The following is an 18731-nucleotide window of genomic DNA, read 5'->3' on the forward strand; positions in this document are numbered from 1 at the left end:
AAATAGCTGTTGCCTAAGTTGTAGGCCTAAAGAAGGTCACTGCCTTGGCTGCTGTAGAGATGAGTACCTGGCTTTTGTTTCAGACCTGGGACACACACCCGAGTGGTACCATTTCTTCAATAGGGCCAGTTGTGAATTGAATTTGAAATCGTGAACAGCTCTCGAAAGTACTCAGTTATGAAAAGATGGAGTTCTCCCAAACTTCGTTCATATGTTGGGTAATAATCTCAGTCTCACTTGTAGTATTTCTGGATCATAGATAATTTTTTATGTCAACAGGGATCATTGAGTTGATTTAAACTACACTGCGATCTTCTTTAATATTTCTGTGACTTAGCATAGTTATAGTAACTGAGATTGCTTTTTTTATTCATGCTTCCTTTTATTGTTTCATTTTTAAAAACTTGCCTCATCAGTTAAGCACACATGCCATATTCTTTTAAAAATGCCCTATGTCCTGCCACCACCTGCTGTCTCCAGGCATAGGATAACGAACAGGCCAGACTGCAGAGGAGGAACAGAGAGGTGCAGGGAGGCATGTGGGGAGGCCAGACCCTGGCGGCTCCTTCAGGTGCACATGGTAACACAGGGCAGGTCCCTCTCCTGTCAGGGTCTTGGCTTCCCCACCAATGATGTAAGGAATCCACCTTAGATTTGAGTGATTTTACTGTTTTATTCTGTGTTCTTCCCATATTACGAACTGTTCTTAGTGATAATGTGAAAACAGGGCAGTAGTTAAATTTGTTGTATTGACTTCTCAGACTTCCTTAGTTACTTCAGTAGCCTGAGTTGATGTGTACTCTTGGAATTCCTCCTGTTCCCTGAATCATGCCTGGAGGTCAGTCTCATGTGAAATGTTCATCATCACACCGAATTTCTGCAGAATGCTTTATATCTTGTCATTTCAGTGTTAGCTGCCTGAATCTAGGCCCTCTTGTCTATAACTTAACAGTGTCTGAAAATTCTTTGGTGTTTTAGGCAACCAAGTCAAGTTAAGTGCAGGGTGGCTATTTGAGAGAGGCTGTGAGGCCTCAGAGGTGCTGTTGTCACTGCACAGTTGATGAAGTAGAATTCTTGGGGCTCGTGTGCATTGAGTCATGGTCAAAGTTGCAGAGAAGAATCATGAGCCAGGGCTGGTTGGAATGATTCAGGATTTGATTTTTTTTAAAACCTTTCCTAATGCACTAAATAATCAGTTACTGTACTTCAACTCATTCAACGTCTGGTCTTTGGCCATGGCATTTGCATACAGCATCTTGAAGCTTGGCCGTGGTGAAAATAAGTACCTGTCCATCAGCTGCTAAAGCTGCCTGCCCTGTAGCAGTTTAACTGTGTGCCTGTTTGTGCTCAGTCTACCTTGTGGAAGTTCCACAACAGGACATTCAAGGTTCAAGAACCAGACTGTGGCATCATTTTTATAGATGGTACTACAACACATCTTCCGGTGATTGATGCTTTAGGATGTATTCTGGGTTCCTCTTCTGTCTCCAGTATTATCTGAAAGAAACAATCATTTTGTCCTGTATCCCATTAATGCAGTTCAAGGGCAAAATTTATCTGAAAAATAACTGTAAATAAAAGTCCTATGAAGAAAGTTCTCTGAGTAACCATGAGTCTATGAAGTTCCGTTAGCTTCTTAGTCATCCAGTGCTTTTTGAAGAGCCCTTAAAACTACAAAAGACCAAAGTGCCTAATAAAATTTTGTCTCTATTCTTTGCTCCAGTTAATTTTCATTATTTTGCTTTGATAGTTAATAGAGGGTTATATTGCTGGAATGAAAATTGGCCTAAAAGGAAACAAAGAGTCAGATGGGGAGACGCTGGTGTTGTTCTAACTGTAGGTGGTAGCAGTAGGCGTGCTCCCCTTTGTGCTCCCCTTTGTGCGAGTCGCTGGAACTGCTGTGTTCACACCTGAAGGATGCCTTAGAGGTCCACTTACGAGTGACTGTAAATTTGTGAAGAAGCTTTGGGAATTAAAAAACAAATGCTTAACAGGACGTCGTACTTTTTTTATCTGGACACAAGAGAGCAAGCATTTCTTCAGAAAGCTTGTCACGATCTCCTTTTACTACCTTGTAGTGCATTTGGTATAAAACCTTGGGATTCTAAGCCCAGGCCTGGGTTCCGGTGCCTCATCAGGTCTCGCCTCTCCCAGGGCTTTTAAAAGAGAGGAGGCCTCATTCTCAGTATGTATTTGTTGGACACCCAACCCATTTGTTACATGGGTAAAGAGTTGTTTTAACTATAGTGTCTTCTTCCCTTTTCTGTATATTTCTACTTGGGAATTTTATTCAGGGATAATTTCATGGCACATGTTAAGAAGTGCACGTGTGCTCTCTTGTCAGTGATTTTACCTTACTTTCCCCATTGTGTATTCAAGGACTTACACCACAGAGCTGGCAGCACATCCTTTCCCTGTGTATTTCATTATAACAAACTGTGATTAAGAACTAGTCCCCAACATCCAGCTGTTTTACATTTGAAGCCAGTTTAGGATTCCACGGTTTTTCAAATATATGTTTGCAATCAGTAGTGTGAATGAAGTCAGTTTTCCATTTAACACTGAGGGCTCAGCAGAATTTGCCATTTGGTCATTTCCTGGAGCACAAGTATTCTGCCAGTCAGGTGTAAAGAGGACATGTGGTCCAAATCCTTCTCTTAGGACAAAGGAGCAGAGGACACTAGGCACACTGGCCAACTTTAGATTCTCCTGTGAAAGCCCATCACCCAGCTGCCCCGGTGTTGGGCCTACCCTCCACAGTCATGGTGGGGGCCCACCTGTGGCTCATTTGTGGGACTCCTGGTCAGTCCCTTGCTGAGGGCTCATTGCCACGTATCACGAGACAAAAAGGCAAGAGAGTTAACATTCTCTACCCGTCTCTCACCCATCTTTGGTCTTTGTAAATTCCAAGGAGGTTTACATTCTTTAGTGCTTCTTTTTGAGCAACTTTTTTGTTTAATAATATGTTTCATTGCAGCTGGTTTAGAAACATCTAAAGATAGAGAAGCAAAATGAAATTCCAGACCAAGTTTTCCCATTTACCATGAATTGATTTAAAAAAAATGGCAATTTCTCCCATATCCATTCATCTCTGCCACACCACCCCAAACCTGCTTGTGGCTCTTGCAGTGTGTTTCTGGAGTAGGGCAGCCACATTCCTGCGCACCTCCATTCATTCTGTTGCCGTCTTAATAACATTCATCCTGTGGTCTCTCACCTTTTCTTTAACATGATCAATTCATATAAGGTTACATTATGTTGTCATTTATCTTCAGTTTTCTTATTTTCTAGGAACTTCCTGTAGAAAAGCCCCCCAAACAAAACAAACCTTAATTGACTAAATAAAGATATTGCATGCTCAACTTAGGATAAGCACTACGGCAAAGGATACGAAATCTACCAAGCTTGCAAGACCAGTTGAAGCTGACTCAAAAATCCTAACACACAGCTGATTGCCGGCAGGCTTCTTGTTGCCCTGTTAGTCAGGCATCTGCTTCTTTGCTGGTGCCCAACATGTGTGCTGGGCTCCGAGTGACTGAAAAGCAAAGAGGAGGGCGCCGTAAGACGGGCTAGATGACCTGGCTCTCGTCACAGGACTGGTAACTCAGATGTGAGTGTGACCCCGGGTTTTGGCACATAGCAGAGAAAGGAATGATTTGAACTTAACCTTGCAAAGCAAGTTCTCTGTTTTACCAAGTAGTTTGTTGTAGATTTCAGGGACGACAAATTCTGATGCACTCATTTTAAAATGTTTTGGTCACACACCAGCTCTTGATGCCTTTCTTTTAAGTGAATTGTAGACGGAGGCATTTAGCTTCTCTCTTAGCCTGTTTTTTTATCACAAGCCAGTTGCCAGCATAATGGAGAGGAAACCAGATTGGATGTGAACTCTTTTTTTAATGCCTCCTCCTGTATCATGTTTAAGTATCCAAATGGACATTGTCCTCTCAGATTATTATCTGGCACTAATTTATAACTGTTGTATTATCGGAGACTAGTGATATACCAGTGCCCAGGATGCAACACAGGCCTGCATAGATGTGTTTGTACGCGTAAGTATAAATGAATACACATGCCAGGTTTTACACCGCAGTCTCGAACAGAGATTAAAAACCACAAATTGGCCTCTTCCTGAGTAGCTAGTATCATTTCTCCATGCATTATATATGCCTTCCCCCTAAATAATGACTGGGTTGGTGGAAAATGGCTAGGTTTTATTTGTGTTGTTTTTTTGTTCTCAACTTTAAAAGTAATCTACCTCTTAAAGTCTGTAGTTTAACACCTGTTTGGTGAGTTTGTGCCACTTTAATCCTTTCACTACCATTCCCATTGTGTTACATTTCTGTTACGGGGACTTTATGTTGAAATGTTGTATAAAGCATTTGTAGCAGTTAAAAATAAAATATTTAAAATTATTTAAATTGTTTTGGGCGCTTCAATTGTATTATATGTGATTTACATTTTACATTTTTGTTTGAGTTGTTAACCTGGAGAGTGTTCTTGTATTGAAGTTTGCTGTTAGTTATTTTATTGTTGTTGGAGAGTGATATCAAAGACTATTCTCATGAGAACTATTAAAATTTACAATTTGACATACAAAAGGGGTTGTCCATTGATTTTAACCAATGTAGCCTTGAGAGAGAGAGGGGTTAATGCTAGACGGACAAGTTGAGAGTGGTGTTTGCTACTTTTCCCTCCTTCCAATAAATAAATCTTTTGAGGTGGTCAGATGTGTAAAAGGTTTTTTTTAATGCTGTTGCTAGCAAGCACTTAATAACTTGGGGGAATTCAAACGATTTTATATAATTGTAACCAATAAAAACACTTTGTAAACCCTTGTTGAGAGGACTGCATTTTGTACATCATTGGCAGCAGGTGAGGGAAAGGGAAGGGGCGTGTGGGAGGGGCGTCCAAAGGCTGCACTCAGTAGGTGCAGCGAGGAGAGTCCGGCCCACCACCTCCTTTCCCTCCTTTGGTTTGATATTTACTGAAATTTGTTATGTCAAATTGTTTCTTTACTGCTGAGAGGGTGGACATGCTGTTGGACAGTGGTGTGAAGAAGTGCCTTGTGAACTTGCTTTGTTAAGAGTGAAATAAAGAACTTCCTGTGTGGGGTCTCAGCTTCCTCTGTGCTTGATAATAGTTTAGTTTGGGAATTGTTGTTCTTATGGATCCCCAAAGAGTGGAACAAAGAAATTGTAATGTGTAATTAAGTTTATATGGAATTGCTATCTTTTACAATTAAAAATGGTTGAATTTTAGCAGTTTCATCAAGCCCCACACGGCAGCAATTGTTCTCATACTTTTTTTTATCTGTGTCACCCTGTTTTAGGGAAGGGGCCAAAGTGGAAGGTCTGATCAACCTCCCTGGGCCAATTGGTCCCATTTCTGGCTCACATTCCTCTGTTAGAAAAATGCGCAGGGGGAAGAAGAGGAAGGTGGGAGGTGGGGGGTGGAGTTTCAGAATGGCTGATATTCATCGTTTTAAATACTCTTCTTAACTGGGTGCTGACCATGCACAGCGCTCTTTAAGGATGAGACGTTCTGAGAGCACTGACAGGGAAGGGAAGGAAAAGTGGGCGTCTGTCCAGGTCCCCCTGAGTGCCTCTCCGCCATCCATCCCTCCATGCCACAGTGACCAGACATCCAACAGGTACCTTCTGGGTCCCTGTCTTTGGTGGGTGAGCCTTGGGCAACCTATTTTGCTTTTTGGATCTTAGTTCCCAGTCTGCCAAAAGTGGGGAATGGACTAGACGGAGGTCTTTTACTGGTTGTGGATGCTGACGGACTCAGTGGGCCCAACAGGGCGGGGTCTGTCTTGGTCCCCCTGTATTGAGAGGTGCATGAACATGCCAGGCACTCAGATGTTTACTGGAGTCCCCAAGAAGTCACTTAACTCCCATCTTGCCAGGAAAAATATGACCCAGTTGGGTTGCTTTTACTCTTTATGGAGTTAAACATTAAAAAAAAATTTTAAGCCAATAAATAACCCATTTGTCTCTAATGCTATTTTGAAGCATCTCACAGTGTTTCTGATTACAGATCCCTGTCTAGGCTCTTTTAGTTTGGTTAACAGGTACTTCCTAGCAAGGTGTTCTGCAGAATCACATGAATTCACTGAGCATCTACTATATACCAGGCTATGTTCTAAATGCCTAGGTTATATCAGTGGACAAAAATTTCCACCCTTGTGGAATTTTAATTTGCTGGTGGCTTTTCTCCCTTTTTCTTCATACTCAAAACCCTCCTCACTTTTGTCACAGTTCCCCCAAAAAGCAAGGTGATCAAGAAGATGCTTCTAGCTTAGCATTTGAGGACAGCTATCTAGATGACTACAGACTTAATATAAAGTGACTCTACCAAACTTACAGCTCATTTAGTGTGTTTAATGTGTATGTGGATTTTGATTGATACCAAACGATATGTATATGGATTTTGATTGATACCAAACCTCTATAAGTGGAGTGACATATCGTTAAAAGAATGTATAAAGGGGAATTTACCTTGAAAGGGGGTTGGAGTACAGGTGGGCATGGAAAAGGTTGACTCAGGTATAAAGGCAGCATTGAAAGTACTCCAAAGACCAGCCTGGTTGTGAAAATGGTTTGTCATTACTGTCATGTTCTTTGGAGGCCCAACAGCACCAAGATTTCTTTCCTCCCAGCTGGCACCAACTGCGGCTGCCTCTGGGTCTGTTGTCAGCAGTCGTCCTGGCAAAGTGATGCTGAGGCTGTATTCTGCAGCCTGGAGAGTGTGATCAGGCCATCCTGAGACACTTGGGAGAGTTTGAAGTGACCTATCACTTGGGTGACGGGCCCTGGCTGCCAGCAGAGAGGAGCTACAGCCCTGCTCTCGGCTGCTATGGTTTTCCATGATTCCAGAGGGGTGGTCAGGCTTCCAACGCCAAGGCCCTACCACCAACCTTTTAAGTATGACTGTTTGGTGGTGGGCCTGTGGTGTGTAGTTTAAAGCTCCCAGCTAATTTCAGTGCACTCAAGAATAAATGGATTTATGTAGGGAGAATGATAGCAAACTTGTAGTTCTTCATTGAAGTACTTGCATTCTCATTTCCACACCAGTGCCTCACACTGAAGCCTTCCAGTCACCCTGCGGACAGGTGCTGTCCGTGTTGCCATTTTCCCAGAGGCCAGGCATTCATCAGGTGGGTGGGAGGTGAAGGGCCACTCTAAAGCCAGTTTGAGCCCTGGGCTCTGGACAGGGGTGCTTGCTTTATGGAAGGAAGATGTGACAGGCCTCAAGAGGAAGAGGAACAGCTGGCCTGTTGTGCAGTTCCTTTCTCAACGGGTTTATTCCAAGTCCAGTCCCCCACCCCCACCCCACCTGCCTATGAGATACAGTCCCTTAAATATGTAGTCCTATGGGATGAAAAACAGGAGAAAATTCCAGTTGGGATGACACCCATATCACTGTTAAATCTTAAGACAATACTGTAACAAAGTTGAGTAAAACGAGATTTGAGTGGGTGGGACTTTAGGAAAAATGTTAACTGTCCATTGGTCGGTCTGTTGAGCTACATCCCAGCCTCCTGGCCTGGGTGCCCCCAGGGCCCTGGCCCAGCACGCCCTCCCTGCCTGCAGCCGCGCCGTGCATGCCAGGCTTTCCTCCCACCTTCCTGCCCTTGTGCTCCTGCTCTGCAAGTGGTTTTGGAAACAATTTTGATAAGCTCTTGGGTGAGTCTGGCATAGCTTCCGAGTGCTTTCTGTCTGCGAAATACTGTGCTAAGCATTTTTCAAACTTGACAGTAACACCATGAGGTTGGTATCATTTACAGATGGGGAAACAGACCCCGGGGGGAATGGTCGTGTTCAAAGGTCACACAACTCTGTGAAGTGGCAGATTGGGATTTGAACCGCCTCCAAGCTACGCCATTCTCTGAATCATTTTTTATACTTTTTTTTTAGAGCCTCATTTCCTCTGTGGAATACAGGCCTCGATACCTTCTCTATTAAGGGCTTTATTGCATTAGTGAACAAGTAGAGTCATCATTTTGTGGGTACGGAATCTTCCTGCTACAAGACTTGATTGGTGAGGAGCTGCTCCTTGGAGACGAGGGCTAGTTTCATTCCTGACTGGAATGTGCTTGTACCCCAGGAAGAGACTTTTCACGTCCCATTGGCTTTAGTGAGCTGCCTTGTTAGTCAACAAAGGTCTGATTAATAGAAATTGAGCTCATTATAATAACATCCTTTGATTTTGGAAGAAGTGGTATTAGGAAGAGGCCTGGGTTCATCAGGAGTCTCCTCACTTAAGAATCTTGATCTGTTAGGTGTTTGATATTACTCCCTGCCCGCCACCAAAAGACAAGAGCTTGCCTTCCCAGCGCAGCACATAGTGCATTACGTGCAACAAAGGGCTAAGTTTCTGCCCACAGTAAGTTAAAGTGTAAAATTAAAGCCAGGAGGGTAGGTGTAGGTTTCATTTACTTCCTGGATTAAGAGAATAAAAATAGGAAAAACCATCATAACTGCATTAAAGTACTTGCAGTTGCAAAAAATGCGTTCTGTGGTGAGCCCCTAAGGGGGGCTTGGAAAAACTTGTGTCAAACTTGAACTCTTGAGGCAGCATTTGTCTGCTCCCGTTTTCTGCCTCACTTAACACCAGCTGGATTCCTTTTCAACTATCTTTTACAGAAAGTGACCCCAAATTCAGGCGGATATTCCAGAGCATATAAACAATTAATGGAAGAAGTTAGTGCCTAAGTGTTCCTTCCCATGTCCAGCTTATAACCCGCAGCAGGAAGCCAGACCACCCACAGGTGTAAACATCCCTTGACAGGTGTTAACCTGAGTTGCCCGGTGAGGGAGGAGGGAACAAGGGTGTCATGTCAGTAATGATGGAAAGCCACAGGTGGCTTTTAAAGTACAGGTTTATGTCCTGAATCAGGACTCAACTGAAGTATATTCCCATATCAGCCTTTATACAGGAGCCTACTGTATAATCTGGAATTCCACTTGATAACTACTGAGTCTTAGATTTAAGTCTAATTGTAAATTTCATAATTTTTTGAATAATTGCATTAAAAAGACCTGGAATTTGTTGCACAGGTAAGTTAATAAAAGGATTTAGGCCTGGGGATACAGCTGTGGCATTAAAAATTTTTTTAATAAAAAACTTTCAATTGGGAATAATTGTATTTGTTTTAGTGTTCAATAATTGCCATAAATAACAATATAACAATTCTTGACTGGAATGAAGTTACTCGGAATTCATATGGTTTCAATTTTCCTTACAGTAATATTCTCACTTGCTTAAAAATAAACACATCCAGTCCTTGCCCACGCAGCTTGAGTTTAGGAACATTTTCAGATGGCTTCTATTTCCAGGCTATTACTGGACTTGTAAATTCAGGCACATTGTGTAGTGATTCAGTTGGTCAGCTATTCAGAAAACTCAGTGGTCAGTCTGGGTTGTGAAGGTGTCAGTCTGTAGATTTGATGGACTCTGCCCTGTGTTCTGGGACTTTGGGGACCCTGGGATGGAGCCAGCCACTTGGGAGGGAGCTGAGGATGCTCCCGGCTGTTCCTACACTGGGGCACTGTTCTGAGAGGCTTGGCTTAAACTCCTTGGAAGCTCTCCCGCCACCTGAGGAGGGCAGCACTCTTCGTTTTTAGGTAACTGAGTCAAGCGGCAGCACTTGCATCATGTCCCACAACTTTAAGTGGAGACCTCAAACCCAATCCTTCTGATTCCAGGGCCACGCTCTTCATTGCATTGTGAAACCACCCAGGTCACTGTGCCCATGGGTTTCACATACAGCTCTTGTGTCCCCCAGATGGCTGGTGCTGATGTCATCACCACAGAAGGGGTTTTGTTGCCTAGAGGTGGTACAGCATAGTGGGAATAAACATTGGTCTGAGCGCCTAGCCATCTGGGTTTCAATTCCCTGGGTACTGTTTCTGACGGAGACAGGGCGTGCCTCATCTGCAAGTGGCTGTATGAAGGAGGTGGCGTGTGTGCTGCAGAAGGATTCGGTAGCTCAAGGCTGTGGTGCTGATGGTAACCACCATGCACATTTGTGTGGTGTCAGAAGCTTGAGTCCTTAACGGTGACAGACGGAGGAAAGCCCTTCTAAGGAAACCGAGAGGGTTTAGTCACCGCCCCCAGGGTAAAGAGGCAGAACTTGGAAGGTGACAATACTGATGAACTTTTGGAAGAGGCTGCTGAAGGAACTGCTGGTGCTTTTAAAAGTCATAAGATTAAAAAAAATTCTGTTGTAGCAACTGAAAACTACCAGTTTACATTAGTTTCACAGAATGGGTGGTTACTGCCTTTGATGAGGAGAGAACTTTTGTCAGAATTTTAGAAACACTCCTAAAGGCTCCCGGGATGGTCTTGCCTCCATTTGGGCAGTGAAGCAGATGAGCAGGGCACGCAGAGGATATGGAGGGGCCAGTGGCCCTTGCCTGCCCTTCCGGGGGCCCCTGTGGCAGCAGTGCGGGTCCACACGAAGCTTGGGTTCAGGGAGGCCTGCCATGATCCTGCCAGCAGGGAATTCAAAGTTCAGAATTTATTGACAGCCTCTTGCCTTCCACAAAAGAAATCTTGAGGTGTTGCTGAGATTTTATTAAAGGCAGTGGACCTGGAGCTGCTGAACATCACTTCTTCCAAGAAGCCTTCCCTGAAACAATTGTCGTTGTTCCTCTCTACTGTTCCTGGAGGCACTACTCCTTCCATACCTTCTGTTACCCATTTGTTGTGTTTGTTTACTACATGCCCCCCTTCCTAGAATGACAGTCCTACCTGGGCAGGAGCTTTGGTTCACTGCTGCCTTTCCAGCATCTACAACAGTGCCTGGCAGGTAGTAACTGCTTGTTAAACATTTGCTGAAAGAATAAAGCATTTGAATCCTGGCCTTTTCACTTAATTAGATCTAGCTGGTAACTAGTAACTAGCTGGATAAGTAACTTGTCTGAGCCCGTTTTCCTTTTTGTAAAATGGCAATATCTGACCACAGAGGACAGTTGTACAGACGACAGATAAGTCTGTGAGGATCGCACATGCTGCCTGCCAGGGGAAAGCGTTTCATAAACATTATTAGCTGGTAAAATTATGGAACGATGTCCTCTTGAATCTCAACTTGAATGAGAGTAGAAGTTGTAGCTGGTGCTCCACGCTGACGACCACATACGAGATTTCATGACAGCACAGGTTGTGGTAGCCGGAACATTCATTCTCCCCTCTGCCCAGAGAGAAAAACTCACAAGGGGCCTGTGACTTCTGGTTCTGCTGCCGGTCACCCCAGGGCGTTTGCAGTGTCTCAGGCCTAAGCTGTTCCTGTACGGGCCATAGCTGCTGTCTTCCTGCTTGAGGCGCTCCTACCCTAAAGACTAAAGAGACTAAAGAGAATGAGCTCCGAAACAGGAAACCCATTTTCAAATCAAAGTGAGGAGAAAGGTGGTTGCTTCCTACAACCCTCCATTTAATTCTCTCTCTTGTTTCTGAATTTAAAAAGCTAGGTTCAGAAGGAAACATTTCATTAATGTAAAGACGACATATAAGTCTGTGAGGATCGCACGTGCTGCCTGCCAGGGGAAAGCATTTCATAAACATTAGCTAGTAAAATTACGGAATGATGTCCTTTCTAAGGAGGCTCAGATTCCTTGAAATAATGTTAGAATGGCTGGTAACTTTAAAGTGCTTGCTAGCCACTGTTCTGAGAACTTTTTATTACCCTGTTTAGTCATTAAAACAACCCTACGAAGTTTTATGTTCTCCCATTCTCTTGATTGGGAAACAGGCACAAAGAGGCTAAGCCATTGTTTGAGGTCACAGCCAGTACGTCTGGAGCCGGGAAGCAGGTCCAGGCAGAGTGTGTCCGTATCTCATGGGTCTGCCCTGCCTCATCCGCTGATGTGGCCGAGAAGCCCCTGGTCATGCAGGTCTTCCTTGCAGCATCCCCTTTAAGAAGCAGGGAGGTATGGCTCTTAGTAGGTAGCTCCCCCAGTGTGGCCAAGAAGCACCAGCTAATTTGGAAGGCACTAAAACGTGCTGGAGGTGAACACAGGTCTCACCTTGGGCCTCATCCGTTTTGTTGGCCTTTGGGGACCAGACCAGAGAGTTTTCAGCCAGGCCCTGTGAGATGATGCACGAGCACCTGTCCTGCATAGCTCTGTTAGGGAAGGAGCAGAGCCAGATGCTGACTTGTCCTGGGGATTAGACCATGCTCCCAAGGTTGTCTTTGTTTTCCTGTTTTCATAGAAGTGTTTTGAATCCATGGTTGGCAAGTAGGTTTCCGCATGCGTGCAGGGAGCAGCCTGGGTGCTGCCTGGAGCTGGCTTTGGAGGTGGGCTCGCGGTCAGGAAGAGGGCTGGCCTGGGGGCCCTGTGTCTGCTTTGGACGCACAAGGGGGCAGCTGTACAACACCAGATGTTTGCTGCCCATGGTCTAATGTATCTGCTCCTTCCCAGCTTTTAAAAGCTACACTGGACATAGTTTCGCCTTTCCTTGAAGGCTCATAACCATCAAATAATACTCTGCTGTGGAAAAGCGATGTCCTCAGACATCATGCAGGCACACAGGATCCTGAAACCTTTTTATTTATTTTATTTTATTTACTTTTTATTTTTTTGAGAGGACATCTCTCATATTTATCGATCAGGTGGTTGTTAACAACAATAAAATTCTGTATAGGACACTCAATGCACAATCATTAATCAACCCCAAGCCTAATTCTCAACAGTCTCCAATCTTCTGAAGCATAACAAGTTCTTACATGGTGAACCAGTTCTTACATAGTGAATAAGTTCTTACATGGTGAACAGTGCAAGGGCAGCCATCATAGAAACTTTCGGTTTTGATCACGCATCATGAACTATAAATAAGGTCAAATATGATTATTCGTTTGATTTTTATACTTGATTTATATGTGAATCCCACATTTCTCCCTTATTATTATTATTATTATTTTAAATAAAATGCTGAAGTGGTAGGTAGATGCAAGATAAGGTAGAAAACATAGTTTAGTGCTGTAAGAGGGCAAATGTAGATGATCAGGTGTGTGCCTATAGACTATTAATCCGAGCTAGACATGGGCAACAAAACATCCACGGATGCAGAAGATTTCTCTCAAAACAGGGGAGGTGAGGTTCTAAGCCTCACCTCTGTTGATCCCCAATTTCTCACCTGATGGCCCCCCTGCGACTGTGCCTGTCTTAGGTTGTTCTTCCCTTGAGGAATCTTACCCGTCTGGCTAACCAGTCATCTTCCGGGGCCATACAGGGAAATGTAAAGTTGGTAAGTGAGAGAGAAGCAATATTGTTTGAAAAGGTTAGCTTTTTACTTCTTTGCAGATTTATGCCCTGTGACTTCTATGCCCAGCATTTGTCTTGAGGTATCTTTACCACTTGGAGGAATTATGATACTCGGTAATTTCGATAAGAGGCACAAATTCTACTTAAGGGTTGTAATTAGGAAGGAAGAAGAAAAGCTATAAAAGTAGCAGATGGAAGAAAACCTGGGAAGATTGATTATTTCTTTGACATATCTTCTTGTAGTGAAACATAAGTGTGTATAGGTTTTAAACTACTGATTAAATTGCGTGCACACATTAACATAATAGGAATACAGCTACATAACCAAAGCAGACCTACAATTACCAGCCATCTCCAGTGAAACCAAGAAAACCAGTTAGGCACCCTAGGCATTTGTGAAAACTTATCAATGATATGAGGGATATTGTCTAAATGAATTTGAATAGTTTGAGAAAAATCAGACAAATTAAAACAACACATTCCTGGGAACTGTTCACAGGATCCTGAAACTTTTTGAGAAGGCTGTACTCACTGTTTCCTCTTTCATCTGTCATTTATGGATGCTGTCTGCACTCCTGGGTACCCTTCAGATAGACTCTAGTCATCGTCTGTGCGCTAGGAAGCCAGGTAGGGTCACGGTAATAATGGTGTGTAAATACCGAGGTGGCAGCCGTGAGGACCTCCCTTGTATGCACAGTGCACTGTAGCAGCTCGAGGATTTCCTGGCATGATTTGCTTACGCGTTACAAACATGTCTTAGCTCCTGGTTGTTTGCTGGTGACATTGCTGGACAAATGACCTCTAGATAGGACAGTATTAAGTATAAAGAACAGACTGCTTTCTTTTAAGCTCCTAAAACACATGAGTTACATGACTTGTGGAGAGAATGAACGGAAGGTTGGGTAAAGTGAGCACCGTCTTCCTCAGCGATGGTGTGCCTGCCAGGTGGAAACACCTCACTTCTGAAGCCAGAGTTTTCTCTTTGCTTGTGGCCTCTGCCCTTTAGTCTGCTCTGAATGAGTTTTTTGGTGCCACGTGCTAACAAGTGGACTCCAAGGAGGTACCTGGCGTGAATCCATCTCATTACTCAGAGTACAGGCTGGTGACGGTGCCTGGATTTGACTTTCCTCCCTAATGCTGGGTATTACTCCGGATGTCAGGCTTTCTCCCATAACCAGTGCATAGGTTCATAGGTGTTTCACGTCTTACCTTCTTCACTCAGAACTAGACTCCTATGGCTGATTATTATGAGTGTGGGGAAAACAAATGTATGTTAACCTCGCCTTCCAAACCAATTTGGTGCACCTTAATAAATTGGTGTCAGATAACTACAGTTTTGAAATATATGCTCTGTTAAATTACTTCATCACTACAATTAATATGTTAACATCCTTTAAAACTATTTAAAAAAATTATAGAATCCATTAGTGCCAGCTAACAGCAGGTGTTTTATTAAGGTGCTGTCCTGAATGGAGTTGGACAGGTACTTGAGATTAGGGGAGAGTATTTTGCTGGTCCAGTAAGTATTGTCTTGTAAATCTCAGCTTGGGGGCCAACACATTTCCTGTCTGTGTTCCCAGGTGTGTGAAGGGACCCTTGTTGGGGTTAATCTCACCAGGTTTTCATGTAGTGGACCACCCAGGAGGCTTAATAAAAATTCCAGATCTATTAAACTGTAGTCTCTGAGGGTAGGTCTTTGAAATCTTCATTTTTTTCTATCAGCTCCTCAAATGAATCCGACCCAGACTTCACAGTTCTCCTTTGGGTCCTAAAAATAAAAGAAGTAATGTGCTCATCACCCCATTTTGTCATTTAGTTTGCTTCCGGTTTTTGTTGTAATTATTTTTCTTTGCTTGTTAACAATCTTTTTGATACATTGCTAGCGCTCTTCAATTCTCAGAACACTTCTATTTCTTCTTAATCTTAATAATTACCCTGGGACAGATGAGCCGAGGCAGCTCAAGAGTTGGGGTCGCGTGTAAGTGGCAGCTGAGGGGGGACAGAGGATTCCCTGCCATGTGCATTGTTCCTCTTTGTGTGTCCCTGGGGGGGTTCACGTGGCCCTTGGCTGTTGACTAGGATGAGCTCGGCGCCACCCAGAGCCCTGCCTGTGTTCGCTCTGCTCCAGCACCTGCAGCACCTGCTACATAGGAGGTACTTCGTATGGGTGGAATAAAAAATGTTTTTGAAAAAGGAAGAAATCTGGAGTTTTAGAGGCAAAGCTACCTCTTCATTATTTCTGAGACTGACTTACCTGACCCTAACTCAGGACTTTTTGGCTTAAAGTGTGAATTTGGGGACAACATTTTTAGCAAGGGAATAGCAAGTGTCACTTGGATGAGTCAATGATCAGTTTAACTCAGCTTGGTTATTTGGTGCTAGTCCCTTGCAATCCGTATTGTAGGGTTACAGCCTGCAGGCTCCTAATGCTCAGGAAAGGCAATCAGCAAACCACAGAGGCCAGAAGGAAGTTGCGCAAAAATTCAAAGATAGTGAAATTGTATTCTCTCACCAATTTATGCCTGCACTTGCAGGCCGTGACTAGAATGGGGCGTCCTGAACGTGGGGTAGGACTATCCAGTTACTCTTTCCCATTGTTTTGGCTCTGAAAACAGGGTTGTCCTCCCTCTGTCACCAGTTTTTATTCTGCTTCCTGCTACCTGACACCTCCTAAAGGGTCCCTCTCTTTGGAGCCTCCAAAATACATGGGACCAGATGACTTGACTTGCATATTTTCTTATTTTTTGCTCAAAATTTACAAGTTACTTCCCTTTCGAGCTTCAAGGCTGCTAGATTTCATGATGCCACATGCACTGGACTGGGCTGAGCTGAACAAGGCCGTTCCCCAAACTGGATCTGCAGCGCACATGGCTCCCCTGGGTGATTCCTCCATGGCGCGCGCAGATCAGAGCGGCTGTGTAATGTGACCCAGCTAGCTGATGGCTGCAAAGGAAGCGCACAGCCCCTTGTGAAGGAAGCCCAGGGGTCTGTCGTTTGCATATGACTCAGTCATCAAGTCCAGAGTGTCACCATTGCGGAAGGAATACCTGATGTGAGAACATTTTGCAGAGAGCCTGGGAGGGTAGGAAGGCACCAGAAATCTTTCTGACCTTTTGTTAGAATGCCAACTGTGGGTAAAATGAAATACAGTTGAAGCTCAGTTGATTTTCACTTAGCCAACCTGCCATGTACACAGATGCGCCTCATCCCCTCTGGGGGGCATCCTCACGCCTCACAGGGAGAGAGCCCCGTGTGCTCTCGTTCCCAGGAGTCAAGTTAAATGCTGTCAAAGGTCAGTTGTATTTGTTCCCAGGCCTGTTTATGCCACTTGCATTTCTTACTGTATTTGTATGACTTAATTATGAGCAAAGAGTTGTCTATGAACAAGTCAAATGCGTAGAAAGGCTCTTAGTAATTTGTTTGAAAACTACCCTCCAATTAGATGTGGGTGAGAAACAAAGACTTGCATAAAGACATAGGAAGATTTTGCACTCAGATTGCTTTTTATAACTGTCTTACACCACTTTAAACAATAACTGGAAATCATAGGTGATGCATTTCGGGTGTGATTTATTCAAGAAAAACAGTGCAGATCTTGGTCCTTCATCCACTATTCATCTATCCATCCACACTTTCAGTATGAATGTGGCACTCACACCTGCTGTCATGTGCCAGGCCCTGTGCCAGGAGGATGTGGTAGTGAGCAAAGCTGAGGACATTCCCCGCCCTCACGGAACTTAGGTTCTCATGGCAGGAGGTAGATGACAAGCCAACAACTCTGCCGAGTGTCAGGAGATGAATGCTGTGGAAAGAAGGAAAACAGAAGGGGACAGAGTTCTGAAGGAACATGGGCGCTGCCACTGTAAATGTAGGGGCCAAAGAAAGGCTGACTGCCGAGGGAGCATTTCAGCAAAGCCTGGGAGGTGAAGCAAGCTGCAGACATGAGGAAGGAAGGCACGTGTCAGAGGCATAGCAGGTGCAAGGGCTCTGAGGTGGAAGCATCACCTGGCTGCTCGGGGGTCAGGGAGCTGGTGTGGCCGGAGGGGCATGGGGGAGGGAACAGCAGTAGGAGACGTGGGTCAGGGAGGCAACCAGAGGCCCGTTCATATTGGCTGCCGCCGCCACTGTGAACACCTTGCTTTTCCTCTGAGTGGAAGTCACTGGAGAGTTTTGAGGGGAGAGGAATACGATGTGACTTGCCTTGAAAAGCATCACAGTGGCTGATGTGAGAATAGACTGAAAGGAGCCCAGAGTGGAAATACAGACTAGGAAGCAGACGCAGTATCCCAGGTGAGAAACGGGGGCGGCCGGACTGGGCACAGCGGCGGCAGTGAGTAGCAGCAGAATCGGGAATCTGTTTTGAAGGTGGAGCCACAAGATTTGGATGAGGGCTGGATGGGAGACGTCAGAGGGGATGACAGGGTCTTTTGCCCCCATGCATCCATCGGGGAATGGGTGGAGCTGCCGATAAGTGATGAGGTGAAGTCCCATTGGTGCCAGTTTGGGGCGGGGTTGGGGTGTGTGCTGGGCATTCGTTTTGGGGTGTGCTAAGTTCGAGACGCCATTAGACATTCAAGGGAGTTGTGGAAGGTGTAGCTGAACATGCAGGTCTGAAGTTCAGAGGAAAGGGCACAGCTGGAGATACGAATTCAGAAGCCTTCAGAGTGCCCACAGTATTTAAAGCATGAGATTGGGATCCCCAAGGGGGTGAGTGTGGCTGAAGAGAAGACGAGAGACGAGCCCCGGACGCCCCAGTGCTGAGAGGTTAGGGAGAGTTGGAAGAGCCTGGAAGTGCTGTGGCCCAAGCGTGTGAAACGGGCCGGTGTGACACCTCGTGGAGGTGGTGGCGGGTTCAGACGGGGGCCTTGGTGTGTGGAGGCGCCTCTCCTGGGCTTGAGCAGGCACTCTCTGCTCTACAGGCCTAAGGAGCTTTTCTCTCCACCACCATAGACTCGGGGGAGACAGCTCGACCACAGTCATCCCCAACTTTCCTGCCTTTTCTCCAGGGGGTGGGCTGTTTCCACCTGAAAAACCATCTCTGCAGCAAGCCAAGCGTGACCCCATCCAAAATGCCCAGCCTGCCCTCCACTGCTGCTTATAAAAAGCAAAAGACCTGGTGTAACCAGATCTGTTACTCAGTTCAGAGAAAGGCCTGGAGAAGAGACTTGACAACTTCTTACCCCAGTCTTGTTTCCAGTTTGCAAATTCCCCAAATCCCCTTGTGTAAACTTGCTTTGAGATTCAGATTAAAAAAAGGGCAGGAAAGATTTGGAAGTGAGAATTGGTAGTGACAGTGGCCTGCTCTGAACCTGAAGAGTCTCCTTTAGGGACAAAAGTAATATCCAAAAATCCTGTGTCTTTTCTCCTGGGGGTAAAGTAAGTTATACATTCTATGCTTCCTTTTCCTTCCCTCCCCCCATCTCCATAAAAGAGCAAAGACAACATGGTAAAGTGCTGCAA

At 44.8% G+C, this 18731-nt stretch overlaps 1 protein-coding gene across 5 annotated transcripts in view; it reads left to right on the forward strand.

Moving 5' to 3' along the window:
• Nucleotides 1–18731, forward strand: part of PRDM2 (PR/SET domain 2) — a 128887-nt gene that overhangs the window by 95163 nt on the left and 14993 nt on the right. The window contains exon 9 of one of the 5 annotated variants that reach the window (XM_036925119.2): nucleotides 3292–4833. The exons of the other annotated variants lie outside the window; for them this stretch is intronic. Coding sequence (XP_036781014.2) covers nucleotides 3292–3304 — 13 coding nt within the window. The 3' untranslated portion in view covers nucleotides 3305–4833. Of the gene's footprint in view, nucleotides 1–3291; nucleotides 4834–18731 lie in introns of those variants that run through there. 5 annotated transcript variants of the gene reach the window in all.

This window comes from Manis pentadactyla, chromosome 4 (genome assembly GCF_030020395.1).
Source record: "Manis pentadactyla isolate mManPen7 chromosome 4, mManPen7.hap1, whole genome shotgun sequence".
Classification (NCBI taxonomy): domain Eukaryota; kingdom Metazoa; phylum Chordata; class Mammalia; order Pholidota; family Manidae; genus Manis; species Manis pentadactyla.